General features: G+C 22.7%; 4 protein-coding genes across 4 annotated transcripts; 1 reads left to right on the plus strand and 3 right to left on the minus strand.

Annotated features, from left to right (window-relative positions):
* Nucleotides 1-986: 986 nt before the first annotated feature.
* Nucleotides 987-3590, minus strand: PY17X_1119700 (cell division cycle protein 48; the record flags this gene model as incomplete). Its single annotated transcript, XM_718733.1, has 2 exons — nucleotides 987-3139; nucleotides 3296-3590. The coding sequence occupies 2 exons, from the start codon at nucleotides 3588-3590 to the stop codon at nucleotides 987-989; spliced, it is 2448 nt and encodes an 815-aa protein (XP_723826.1).
* Nucleotides 3591-5347: 1757 nt separating this feature from the next.
* Nucleotides 5348-9466, minus strand: PY17X_1119800 (acyl-CoA synthetase, putative; the record flags this gene model as incomplete). Its single annotated transcript, XM_721099.2, has 1 exon — nucleotides 5348-9466. The coding sequence occupies one exon, from the start codon at nucleotides 9464-9466 to the stop codon at nucleotides 5348-5350; it is 4119 nt and encodes a 1372-aa protein (XP_726192.2).
* Nucleotides 9467-10418: 952 nt separating this feature from the next.
* PY17X_1119900 (conserved Plasmodium protein, unknown function) lies at nucleotides 10419-12620 on the plus strand (the record flags this gene model as incomplete). The annotated part of the gene is made up of 1 exon (XM_722947.2): nucleotides 10419-12620. One exon carries the CDS (start codon nucleotides 10419-10421, stop codon nucleotides 12618-12620), a length of 2202 nt encoding a protein of 733 aa, XP_728040.2.
* A 372-nt stretch (nucleotides 12621-12992) lies between these two features.
* On the minus strand, nucleotides 12993-15044 carry PY17X_1120000 (conserved protein, unknown function; the record flags this gene model as incomplete). Its single annotated transcript, XM_722946.2, has 3 exons — nucleotides 12993-13177; nucleotides 13289-13778; nucleotides 13914-15044. 3 exons carry the CDS (start codon nucleotides 15042-15044, stop codon nucleotides 12993-12995), a joined length of 1806 nt encoding a protein of 601 aa, XP_728039.2.
* Between the last annotated feature and the right edge of the window lie 212 nt (nucleotides 15045-15256).

Raw genomic sequence — 15256 nt, forward strand, 5'->3', positions numbered from 1 at the left:
ACCTTTTTAAAAAACCTATATTAAATACTGATATATTATTTTCCCATTAAAAAATATTATTATCGTAATAATTTTTATTCCTGTTAAGAAATTTTATTTATCTCATTACTATTATTCTTTTAAATATGTTTTTATTATTCTCAATTGTTTTTATTATTCTCAATTGTGTTTGTTATTCTCAATTGTTTTTATTATTATTATTGTATTTTTTTTATTATTGATTAATCATTTGTATTAAGCTAGCCAAATAATTTCTACTTAATATAAGACACACACAATTTTGTTTTACTTGCATATTAATTATAAAAAAAATATGACCAAATACCTAATTTTTTATGACATGTACATATTTTTGTTGCTTTACTCCCCAAAATAGAGGGAATAAAACAAATAAAAATACACTTAAAAAACAGCTGTAAAATATGTACTGTTCAGAAAAAAAAAAATACAACAATGTTATATGTGTATATTTTTTTACAATTTAATCATAAAAAAAATATGGTAGTATTTCATAAAGAGTTATAGGTGATTGTGGAATATTTTGTATACCCTTTTTAACATAAAATGTGTGTATAAACAGAGATAATGATGGCAACATTTATGTTTTCTTTCTATACATTTTAGCTGTTTTTAACTACATATTATAAGACCAAATAACAAACTATATATATATATATTCATTTATTTTTATAAAATATTGCATATAGAAAGTAGCAAATAAAATTGTGGATGTTTTTATTTTGTTTATTTATATTTGCTCTAATTATAATATTGGAAATATTTATTTATGTATCGTATAAATGCATGCATACATGAAATAGTAAAAGATTTAAATGTAAAATATCTGTTCACTCTCTACATGTATAAGCATGAACAGCCAAAGAAGGCAATCACATAATACGCATAAATAAAAATGTATATTAAATATTAAAAAAAATGAAAATGCAAGGAAATTAAATTATAAAAGTAAAATAAAGATACTAATTTTATGAGTATAAATCATCATCTACATTATAATCTTGTGGGTCTTCATTATTTTCCTCATCGGGCCAATCAATGATAAAGTCTTCATTTGTTCCACCCGATTTAGTCTTATATAATGGATCGAATTTGATTCTAAAATTATCATATTTAATTAGATCAGCTTGTGAAACACTTCTTCTAGCCCCTGCTAATCCTTCTTTAAAGTGATGTCTAGTGATTTCGTATTTTATTTCAGATTCTTCGTTATTTGTATCTTGATTTTCATTAGTTTGATTATTTTCGGTATTTCCTTCAGGATTTAATTCAAGTTTTGATTTTTTATTCATTTCTTCGGCATCAATTGCATCTCTAATAGCTGCCCTGGCGGCTCTTTGACACAATTCGGCAAGATCTGCACCACTAAACCCGGCTGTTTTTTGAGCTAAAAAGTCAATAGGTACATTATCTGCAACAGGGCATTTTCTTAGAATTGCACTTAAAATAGAGATTCGTGCAGCAAGGTCAGGTAAAGGAATATAAATTAATTGATCTAATCTTCCGGGTCTTAATAGAGCTTCATCTAATAATTCTGGTCTATTAGTTGCACCGATAAAGAAAAGATTTTTTTTTGGTCCAACACCATCAATTTCAGTTAATAACTGATTCATAACACGATCACCTGCACCACTACCATCACCTAATGATGAACCTCTTTGAGTTCCAATAGAATCTAATTCATCAAAAAATAAAACACATGGTGCTGCAGCTCGAGCTTTATCAAAAACTTCTCTAACATTAGCTTCAGATTCACCAAACCACATAGTTAATAATTCAGGACCTTTTATTGAAACAAAATTTGCAGAGCATTCAGATGCTACTGCTTTAGCTAATAATGTTTTACCACAACCAGGAGGTCCATAAAATAATACACCCCTAGATGGAGCCATACCAAATTTTTCAAATTTATCTGGATGATCAATAGGATATAAAATCATTTCTCTTAATGTATTTTTAACTTCATCTAAACCTCCAATATCATCCCATTTAACATTTGGAACCTCAACAACAGTTTCTCTAAGTGATGATGGGTTGCATGTTCCTAATGCCATATTAAAATGATCTTGAGTTACACACATACTTTCCAAAACTTCTTTGTCAATAATTTCATCCTCTAAATCTATTACATCCATTTTTTCTCTTATACATGTTAATGCAGCTTCTGTACATAATTGTGCTAAATCTGCACCAACAAATCCATGTGTATTACTAGCTAATTCTTCTAATTTAACATCTGGAGATAATTTCATATTTTTGGTATGGATTCTTAATATTTCGAATCTACCATTATCATCAGGAACTCCTATATCAATTTCTCTATCAAATCTTCCAAATCTTCTTAAAGCTGGATCAATAGAATTTTGTCTATTTGTAGCGGCAATAACAACTACTTGCCCTCTACTTTTGATACCATCCATTAATGTTAATAATTGTGATACAACTCTTCTTTCTACTTCTCCATTAGTTTTTTCTCTTTTTGGAGCAATAGAATCAATTTCATCAATAAAAATAATTGCAGGTGAATTTTTTTCTGCTTCTTCAAATGCTCTTCTTAGATTTGCTTCTGCTTCACCTGCCATTTTACTCATAACTTCGGGACCATTTATTAGAAAAAAAAAAGCCCCTGTTTCATTTGCTACAGCTCTAGCAATACAAGTTTTACCACTACCTGGAGGTCCATATAATAATACACCTCTTGGTGGTTTAACTCCTAAAGTTTTAAATAACCCTGGATGTCTTAAAGGTAATTCAATCATTTCTCGAATTTGAGCTAGCTGTTTTTTACACCCACCAATATCATCATATCCTATTTCATCGAGCTTTTCTTCATCATCTCTTTTAATAGGATCACCTTCATAATATATTACAGTATCTGGAGATACAATACAAAAATCATCTGGATCTACTTCAACAACTTTAAATTCAACAGACATAAACCCACCTCTTACTAAAAACAAGTCTCCTTTTTTTACGGGTCTATATGATTCGTTAAAATAAGGTTTTAAAAATATTTCAAATAATGTATCTTTTGCCAAACCCTCGATTGTATCATCAATTGGCAATACTTGAATTTTCTTTCCGTAGGGGATTTCGGGGCAAGCCTTTACGTAGACAATGTCTGAAAGAGGAAAATGGACGAAATGGATGAACAGGACAAATGATGAAATGGACAAATGATGAAATGGACAAATGGACGAAATGGATGAACAGGATGGAAGGGGCTCCTAAATATGTTACACGATTTTTAGTCGATTTTGTTAGATATTTATCTTACCCCCTAAACAAACCCTCAAGTTTTTTCTAGCAACTTTATTTATTCGTATCTTTCCTTCATCTAAATCATTATCATTTAAAATGATGCAAATTGTTGAGTGTCTTTTTTTTCCTTTAATTAAAATTGTATCCCCTCTAAAAAAATTCAATTCTTCCATTCTTTTAGTATTTAATGCAACTACTGAATTGTCATCATTTGTTGCTTCTTCAACAATAAGTCGACACAAATTTTTTTTTTTTGGTATTTTCCCATTGTTATCATCACCCAAGGATTTAATATCAGGGTTATTTTCCATTATATTTATTAAAAAAAAAAAAAAAAAATAATAAATAAGCCAATGATATAATATATATACTATATCTGTGTATATATATTATACATACATATGTACATTATATATAGTATATTTTTCAAGGCTTATTTATAAATATAGCAAATTAATATTGAATTATAAAAATGCCAAGATTAAAGGAAAGCAAATCTTAAACTTATTATGGCGCCAAAAAAAAAAACGAATATATTGGCAGAATATATGTATATATATATATATATAATATGTGTGTACTTAATATTACAATAACAAAATTGTAATTTCTTCACTTTTTTTATAATACTTTATTTTTGCTAAAACTATTTGTATTATTAATATATTTTTTTAACAATTTCTTTACTATTTCAAAAAAAAAAAAAATAAAAATAAAAATGAAAATAAAAATAAAAGGCAATTATAATTAATAGAATAAAAATATAAACGAAGGCTTATATTTATGTTGTGCATTTTTTACTTAAATATTTTAAGTTTTTTTGTGCTATACTATTAAGAGTTTATCATAAAGTATATTTTATGCAAAAATAATTTTGTTCCATATTTTTATATATATGCGTGCAATTGTTTTATACTAATAATTTTATAAATGTCAGTGCTGTGTATTATTATCATCATTTTTAGTATTATATATAATATCTACGATTTAATTTTTCTATTTTTAAATTAAATTTAAAATAAAATAAAATAAACTTGGGAAAATAACGAGCTAAAACATATCCCCTGTTTTTAATTTTACTGATGAAAAGCTTTATTTATTCCGCTTACATTATTCCGCTTATCATTATTCCCCTTATTATTATTCCTCTTATTATTATTATTATTCGATTTATTGATAGGTGTATTTATTTTTTTAAATAAAGCTTATTTTACTATTATAAAAACAATATTTTTCTTTTTATTCATATATATTTCCATAGTTTGTAAAATTTGAATGGTACAATTGTATAGGGAACAAATCCTTAAGTTTTATATATATTAATTATTTTTATTAAAAAAAGAAAATTATAAGATAGTTAATTTTATATGCCCATATATAAGTTTAAGATCAACCGGTTTTCTATTCATCTCTCTATAATCATCTTCCATATATTATTGTATTTTTTTTATTATCTCTTTAATTTTTAATTAATGCATACACCCTCATTCATATAAATAAAAAAAAAAAAAATGCTATATTGACATGAACATATTCGCAAAAATACCTTATACATTCATAATATATAAAATGATACTACATATCGAACAATAAATATGGGGGTGTAACACCCACTGGCATATTACTATCTTTGGCTTTTATTTATATAACTATTTTGTTTATTAATAAAAAAATGAATTATAATTAAGAAGCTGGATTATAAAATAAAATGGTTATTTTTTACTTTCGAACAAAATTTAAATGTCATTTATTTTACACACTTTGACAGAAAAGAGAATAAAAGTTATATTATTTATGACAATATAAATTATGCAAAACATTGTATTTTCGGAAAATAATGATAAAAAAAATAAATCATAGATATAGCTACCATTATTGATAGAAAGGTGACCCCCCCCCCCAAAAAAAAAAGGAGTCTTTTTTTGTGTTTTAATAAAAAAATTTACAATATTTATATTTTTTTTTTTTTTTTTTTTAAAATAAATATGATTAATAAATAACTTTTGTAAAAACATGGAATATATATTATATAGATCAATTTAGGAATATTTACAAAATTTTATAATTTTTATAAAATACATTTATCAGCATCAAAATGAACAGAACCAGTATCTTCAACAAGTATATTAAGTAAAACTGGAAAATGATCAAATTTATCACTAATAATATAGTTCATCTGTTTTATTAATTCTTCTTTAGAATCAATAAAAACACCATATCCTCCATGAGCAGTAATGTAATTTTCGTATTTACTAAAATGATATAAAGCTGATGGATTGTCTAAATAAAATTGAGAATCTAATGTTTTATTATTAACATATTTAATTTCATTTTTTGGTTTTATTTGAAAATCTCTAGTTCCATATATTCCATTATTATTTATAACAATAATAACAATTTTTAATTTTAGTCGACAAATAGTTTCGATTTCATTACAAGTGAAACCAAAAGATGAATCACCTAAAATTGAAAATATTATATTATTTTTATTTTCTAAAGAAGCAGAAATAGCAGCATTCATTGAAACTCCCATCATTCCATTTATTTGTGGAATTACATAATTATATAATCCAAATTTTGGTAAATATAAAATTCCCATTATTAATGATATAGACCCTTCATTTGTAATTATTATTCGTTTTTTAACTTTTTTATTTAAAAATTTGCTACTATTTTCAACATTATTATTTTTTTCTGCTTCATCCGAACTAGTGTAATCCAAATCACAATCTTCTTCAATTTCTGGAAAACGATCCCAATTAACATTTTCAAAATTGTTATTTATTAGCTCTTCTGATATTACTTTTTTATTATCTTTTACTGTTTTTTTTTCCTCTTCTGATATATATATAATATCAGATAAGCCATGAGCTTGAATTTGATCTTCACTAAGTAGTTGAAAATAATTTATAAAATATTTTTTATATTCTATTGGAATATCATTTTGAGTAAAATAATAATTAATTAAGATATTTCGCAAAATTAGAAAAGCTTGTTCCATAGTAAATGTGTTATTATTTTTACCAAAATATTGGGTTGCAATTTTTGTGCATATTTTGTAAATATTTTTTTTTTTTTCTTTGTTTATAATACTAATCCAATCTTGTCGACTATCCATATTTACTAATAATGTACTGTCCTCTTTTATAGTAAAATATAATTTTTTTAAAATAAAATATAAATCATGAAAAAAGAAATGACTAATTTTTTCGTCATTTTGCCCGCCATTTTTTCCACCATTTTTTCCACCATTTTTCCCGTCATTTTTTTCAGCCTCTTCGACGTTGTTCAAATCGATACATATCATATTCTCCTTTTTACACATTGGGAAATTTCCAAAATTAAAATAAAAATTATATGGGCTTCCAATGGAAATGCAAAAATCTAAATTATTAAAAACAAAAGATTTACAAGAATTTACATTATAAATATAATTTTCTTTTAAGAAACTTTTTCCCATTGTATTAGTATATAATGGAATCTTCAAAAGTTTGGATAATTTTAAAACATATTTTATTCCATTATTACAATTTGATCCTACAAAAATAACACCCTTACTATTAGATTTATAAATTTGTTTGATACGTTTTACTAAATTTATAAATTTTTCCATTATTTCATCATTTTGATTTATTTCGACATTTAGTAGATCTGTTTTTATATTTTGATCAAAATATAGATTAACATTTTTCGAAACTGTTTCTAATACTTGAAAAGCTTGTTCAATATTTACAGTCTGACTAATCATCTTATAATCTAAATTTAAATAAACAGGGACCTTATATTTAATAGCCTGATTTATAGCTTTATTAAATTGTTCAGAAAATGTATCTAAAGAATTTGCATGATATACTGAATTACATATTTCTTTAGATTTATTTAAAAAATTAAATTGTGGAAAATATTGAAAATTATTATATTTTTCAAAAAGAGTTAAATTATTATCTATATAATTTTCAAAACATATTAATACCATAGGTAAATTATTTATTTTTGAATTATATAAACCACTAATTGTATTTATAAATCCTGGACCAGAACATACAAAAATGATTCCAACTTTTTTTTGTTTTTTTGTACTAAAATAATTTACATAATTACAACTTATAGCAGCATTTATTTCATTTCTAAAACTAATATAATATATTTTATTTTTAATCAAACTTTTTATTATTTTATTTATAGGTATACCATATACTCCATATATATGATCTATTTTATATTTTTTTAAAATTATTGCAATAATATCAAAAATTGGAATATCTTTATTTTTTATAAGTTCAATACCTTCAGATACTTTTTTTCGTGATATTTTACCTGTATCTGTTTTTAAAAAATTATTAACAAAATATATATTTTTAGGTACTTTAAAATCAGCTAATTCTTTTCTCATATGTTCTGTTAGTTCATATCTTTTATGAAAATTATTTAAATTTAATTCGATACTTTTATTTACATCAAATTCAGTTTCTTCCTTGGAATTATCATTATTTTCAATCATTTTATTGCCCTCTTTTAGACTTCCTGAATTAAGCTTATTTTCACTTTCACTCTCTATATATTTATTTTTATTGTTATTTTTATTGTTATCTTCTAAATAGATATCTTTAACTATTACTGAAGCATTTATAATTTCGCCATATACATCATCTTTTGATCCAAAAGTTAAACAATCTTGTATAATTGGATGGGTTCTTAGAACATCATCTATTTCGTTTGGAATTATTTTTTCACCACCTCTGTTTATTATATCTTTAATTCGACCAGATAAAAAAAGGAAATTATCTTCATCAATATATCCTATATCCCCAGTTTTAAAAAAAGGTACATTTTCTGATATTTCTAAAAATTTATTATTTATCATATATTGTGTTTTTTCTTTTATTGTATTAACATATACATATATATGTTCATTATCTTTTATTTCTTTATAACCATACATAACATTTTTTCCATTAATACATATTTCTCCTAAAGTATTATAATCACATACTTTTTTTTTTTCACTATCATATATTACAACTCCGACATTTGGTATTCCTACACTTTTTAATTTTTTCATACATATTTTATTTTTATTATTATCACTATTTATTAATTTATTTGAACTAACTTGATGACATGCCTCTGTCATACCATATGCTTGAAAAACTTGTGTTTCAAATTTTTCTTCAATTTCTTTTTCTAATAATTCATCTAAATATGAACTGGAAGTTCGAATAAATCGTAATTTATGTTGAACTTTTTTTCCATCACTATCTTTTCTTAAATAATCTTTTTCATATCTCAATAATAAAATTTTTAATATTGTTGGTATTGCAGAAAAATAGCTAATATTATATTCCATTATATTGTTCCAAAATTCAGAAGCACTAAATGAGTGTCCTAATTGAAATAAAATATTTCCTTTAGAGAATAGAATTGGCATTAATACGCCGATTAATCCATGTACATGATATAAAGGCATAACTATAATTGTGTTATCATTTTTATTTATATCATATGAATTTACAATATTTGTTATGGTTGTTTTTATATTATTATTAGTTAACTGAACAATTTTTACTTTACTTGTTGTTCCAGAGGTATGTAAGTGTAGACATATACCTTTATTCGATTCGGAATTATTTATAACATTATCTTGTTTTCCTATTTCGTTGTTTCCTATTTCGCTTTTTTCTACATCTTTGCCATTTGGTATATATGAGTATGTGAAATAAGGTTTTGTACTATTTTTCTTGATTTTTATTAACCCTATATTATGCTCTTTTGATAATTCTTCTAACGAATTAAGGACATTTTTATAATATCCATGTTTTTTTTTTATACTTGCATAATTATCATCATTTTCATCATAATCATGAACAATTATATACTTGCAATTGTTAACCAAATATCTTTCATATTCTTCTTTTTTTAAATTCGTATTTTGTGGTAAACATATATTATGATTAAAATTGATACTTAAAAATGTCAATACATATTCTATACTGTTAAATAAAATAATAGATATTTCATCTCCTTTTTTTATATTTATACTTTGAAAAAAATTTCGAAATTTTTCTATTTCTTCACATAATTCAGCATAAGAAAACCTTTTTTTATTTGTGTTCAGATCTGTAATATATCTATCGTTTATGTTTTCGAGATTGAGGAAATTCTTCAAGGTATTTTCTTTATCCAACATTTTTTTTCTCTTTTTTTTTAGTTTTATTTTGTATTTTTCTACTTATAATCTATTTGATTATTTTCAATATTTGGATGTTTTGGGGTATATATTTTATTATAGTTGGAGTAGATAAGAGAAAAAAGGTTAATCTAAAAATATAAAATATAAAATAAAAAATAATATTAACATTTTTTTTTTTTTTTATTGAATTAAAAATATGTATAAAGCTCGGGTTAAACTTCTAAAATCAATATGCACTTAATGATTTACCTTGCTTTTTTTTGTATGTCGTAATTTTTTTATTTTACAATTTTGCATTTTTACAGTTCATTATATGCATATGTATTCGAACGATTCCATTTTCTCTGTATAAAAGTATATTTTCATTTTTTTATACTTATATACTCCTTTTCAAACACAAAATGATGTTAATTCGAATATTCTTTTTATGAGGGTTTAAACAAGTTCCTATTTTTTTGCTATTTTTCAAATTTTATATTACTTTGCTAGCTCTTTCCATAAGTTACAGTGTTGGTGAGACTATGAAAAATACATGAATTTACAAAAATGTAAAATTCGCATTTTAACAAGGGAAAAAAAATATAATAATTAAATTTTCATTCCACCTTGCAATTTTTCGGTAGCATTTTTTTTTGTAAGTAAATGTATTCATAAAATATGTAAAGCTTGGTATTTTCACATTCAAATGCAATAATATAAGTCAGGAAAAAAATAAAAAGCAACAAAAAATTATTGCAAAGTCATGCAAATACGGAGCTAGCCATTGGAGAGTTAATGAAATATATTAACATGCATAAATAAATATGCTTAACACAGTAAATAACAAAAATATGTGCACACATATGTAATTTGGTTGTGAATAAATAATGTCCAACTTTTGTGCATACGGAATTAATCAATAAAATCAATAAATTACCTTTATTATTTTTAGGAAGAGATATTTTGAAAAATGAAAAAAAAAATTCTTTTAAATAGTGTGCGAAACATAGAAAAGAGATTTTTTTTTAGCAAACATAAAACTGAACAAGTTAATAAAATAGTATATGACTATTTTTATACAGATATTAAAATTTACAATGTTATTGATGTCCCAGACATAAAAAAATTAATATTTCGAGGGGAAAATAATACTGCTACTATTCCAACTGTTACTAGCCATAATGTTAATGATGATATTCTCAGCAAGAATGAGGATGGTACATGTTCAATAAACAGCGGTACCAAATTAATTGAAAATAATATGAACAGCAATGTAAATAATGATATATTTAACGAGCAACTTAAACATGTTATTAGTAATTATCTTTGCAATTATATAACTAGTAGTAAATATTTTAATCATTTGTGTGTTTTTTATATATATAATAATGAAAAAGAAAAATTTTATGAGTTAATGAAAAATTTTACCAATTATTGTTTTGGATATGAAGACTTATTTATTTTGTTTTATTTAATATGTAAAATAAATTACAAGGATAATAACATAATTCGTTATATGTTAAAAGTGTTTGAAATTTATTATTATAAAATTGACAATACTTTTTCATATAATATATCTAATTTGTTATTTTACCCTTATAATAATTTATATACAGCTATAAATAATTTGCCCTTATTTTATAAAATCAAATTAATTAATCTTGATAAGTGTTACTATGAAAAAATAAATAAAATGAAAGGAACCTCGATGGAAAAACTTGTGAATTTTAGTCAAGAAAATTGTACTGTTGATAGATTAGTAAAAAGGGGTAACACAAATGAAGAAACCGAAAATGGTTGTGATATAGACAAAAATGAGAATTATGAATTTTCCGAAAATAATGAAAATAATGAAAATTTGATTTTTAATAAAATAGATGAAAGCACGCCAGGAAACGTTTTAGAAAATTTACAAGAGGTAGATATGGAAGCATATGAAAAACGAATATCAAAAGATAGTATAAAATTTATAAATTTAAATATAAAAAAAGAAAAAAAAAATATAAAAACGAAAGAAATAAAATATGAAGGACTCAAATTAAAAAGTGCATTGATCACACAAATAAAAACCCAAGTAGAAAGAAAAGAAATTAGTCCATTTGAAGCTAAGGAAATATTATCCATTTTTATTAATGATAATAAATTAGCTGAAAAAAATTATTATATGATGGATTTTATTAATAGTATTGTGAATTATTTTATTGAAAATAATAAAGATATTTTACATAACAACTTATTGATTTTTCTCGTATTTTTAGACAATATAAAATATTATAGTAACAAAAAATTAAACAATAAAATAGAAGAATTGTTACAGAAATATATACCAAGTATGTCAAATATAAATGTGAAATATATAGATGATTTTGTAAATGAACAAGTTATAATGTCTAGTTATAAAAATGGAGAAAATGAAACAATATCAAATGAAAATAGATCCATTTTGAACTTATTATATAATCAAGAATATACATATAACTTTTCTTTATATGATGAGAATAAATTTTACGAAAATAAAAGCCAACATATAATGAACAAAATTTTAAAAAATTATTTTTTTCTCATATGTTATATTTTAAATTTACCCTTGAAATATCATATTTTTAAATCGTATATAAATTTATTTGACACACTTTTGGATATATTTAAAGATCATCGAAATATTTATTATTCCTTCAATATTTGTGACATTTCCCTTATATGTACATTTTTTTTAAAAAAGAAAATAATAGACGATAAAATAGTTAATAAATTATTTAATATTTTAAATTACAAAATTGATGAGTTATTATTAAATACATCAAATCAAGATATCAGCTCAAATTCAAATATGTCTAATAATGAAAAATTAAAACTTATTACTAAAAAAAATGAATATCCTATACCATTAAATGATATTATTATTTTTCTTCATTTTATTAATTTTTATAATTTAAAATATGATAAATTATGTAAACAGCTAATTATGATATGTTTTAACAAATATCATCATTTAAATGATACACAACAATTTATTTTTTTTAATAGTATTGAAGCAATGAAAAAAAAAAATATAATGAGTGATTTAAAATATATATTGGACTATTTTATGTATGACAAAAATATGGAGTTTTTTTTAAACAGGAATAAAAATATTCAAAAAGAATCCTTAGGACTTTTATTTGCTAATTAAAAAACAAAAAATTAAAACCTTGAGAAATTATTACAAAAGGTGCGAATCGCATAGTTTTACTGAAGAAATGAAAGAAAATGAAACACTAACCATTAATTATGATTAAAAATGTTATATAAATCTTATCATAATTATAGAGTTTCATTTTTTTTTTTCAAATGAACACGAATAAAAATATAATAAAAAATAGCTAGCTGAAAGAGCATAAATAACAACATATATTTTTAATAGGAAGCCACCACTCCCCCAAAAAAAAGAAGAAAAAAAAAAGAAAAAAAAAGAGAAAAAAAGAGAAAAAAAAAGACATAATAAATAAGCCTATGTACTGATGTAGAAATCAAGAAAAGTATATAAATGCATATAACATAGGGCTTAAATATTATTTCCTCCTTTAATTAAATAAAAAACAATATGATCCCCAACTCTTAAATAAAAATTGTGATATAAATAATCATGCTGCAAACCTTCTCTTTTTAAAAAAATGTAAATTGGATCATATTTATTTTTAATTATAAAATAGTTTCCCCATAAAAGGTAGCTACGCTTTCCCAATCTTCCTAAAAATGGCGGAAAAATGATGAAAAAATGACGGAAAAATGACGGAAAAATGATGAAAAAACGTAACGGAGAAGTAGCAGGCGGTGTGGCGTAAAGGGGAAAAGGGTTACCTGGCTCGACAGCTTTGTATGTAGATTTCATAATTGTTATATCCATTCCCGAATAAATTGTTTGTACATGTTTTAGATGAGGAAGAAAAGATTCAGAAGGTATTATATTTTTATCTTTTATTAAAGAATTATATTCATTTGAATTATACCATAATTGATCATCAAATTGATTATTATATGTTAAATGTTTACTTAACTTATTTGGAAAAAAATAAATAGAGTTATAATTAACAATTCCTAAAAAATTATATAAATTTATAGGTATACAAATATAATCATTTGGGCATGCATCCTTATTAATTATGTGCGAAATATTTATATCATCTCCATTATTATATGATATATCTTTATGTATCTCAATTGTTTTTGATGCGTTGCTTTTTAAAACATTAAAATTAAAATATATACAATATGTTCCTTTTTTTTTATCATATATATATTTATGTTTGTATCCAAATCTGTTGTTGTATCCTGTACATCTTTTTTCGACCTATTCAAATGGGAAAGTGAAAAACGTGAGATTTGCACAAGTTTAGAACCTATTTATTACTGTTACTATTGGTATTTTTATTTTTTTTTTTATTTTTTTTATTTTTTTATTTTTTTTTTTTTTTTTATTTTTAACCTTTGCAATCAATATGCAATCAAGACGGAAAGAGGGTTTGTCTGTATATAAATATTCGTATTTGTAAAAAAAATTGACTGGTTTGAAATAAGGAATATACTCCTTTTTAAATTTTGAATATATATTTAAACATATATAATCTAAAAAATCGCTAACACATATATAAATAATTGAACATGTTCTTTGAAATTCAAGTAAATCATTACAAGCTAAAAATGATAATATATTTTGTAATATTTTTTTTTCCTTAAGTATATTTAAAAATTTAGAATTTAATTTATTTTTTTCTTTTATACATGTATTTTCATTAGTAGTATCATCTTTATTAATTTCACATTTTATATAATTAATAGTGTTTTTTTTTTTGTTTTTTTTTTTTTCAATTATATTATCATTTTCGTACTTATATAATGAAAAATCGTTTTTACCTTGCTTGTTCATGTTAATTTTGACATGTTTTAATTCTGTTTTTTTATTACAATTTTCATATATTTCATTATTTTGTATTTTATTTAAATTTGTTTTATCTTCATTATTTTCTGTTGTATTATTTAGTATCGAATTATCTGTTTCAATACAACTTTTAGTATAATCTGTCTTTTTTTTTTTTAATAATGTATTTTTTTTCCTTTCTTTATATTTAAAATTATTATTTTTTTCCCCATTTTGTCTTCCTTTATTCTCATATGATAATGGTTTTTTTTTTTTTTTTTTAATATAATTTATATAATCAATTTCATCATTATCTGTTAATTTTTCTACACCATAAAATCCACTATAATCTAGCTCGAATTCTTTTTTTTCATTTTTATCACAAACAATGTTTTCATTATGTTTGCTATTTGATATTTTTCCTTTTTTTTTTTTAATAAAATTAATTTTAACAGTTGTTTCGACTGTTTCGTCTTTTTTGTTTATTATTTTATTTTTTTCACTAATTTGTTCTTTTAAATGGATTGTGTTATAGGACTCGAAAATGTCATTATTTAAATGTAATAGATCGTTTTCTGTTAATTTAGAAATATATATATTATCTTTTACCCCAATATTATTTTTTATTTTTATTCTATTTTTAATATCCTTATATAAAATTAGTTGCCTTTGCTTATTATCAGATATTTTATTTCCCATCGTAAAGGGACTAATTATATCTCCAAATTTGTAAATGTATAAATTGTATATATGTATATAATTGTATATATGTATATAATTATATATTATATATTATGTATATGTATATGCATGTGTATATGTGTGTGTATATGCTAAAAAGACGCTTAACATGACGAAATGTCCAAATAAAAAAATAATTAAATTAAATTAAATTAAATTAAATTAAAAGA

Source organism: Plasmodium yoelii (assembly GCF_900002385.2).
Source record: "Plasmodium yoelii strain 17X genome assembly, chromosome: 11".
Taxonomy (NCBI): Eukaryota; Apicomplexa; class Aconoidasida; order Haemosporida; family Plasmodiidae; genus Plasmodium; species Plasmodium yoelii.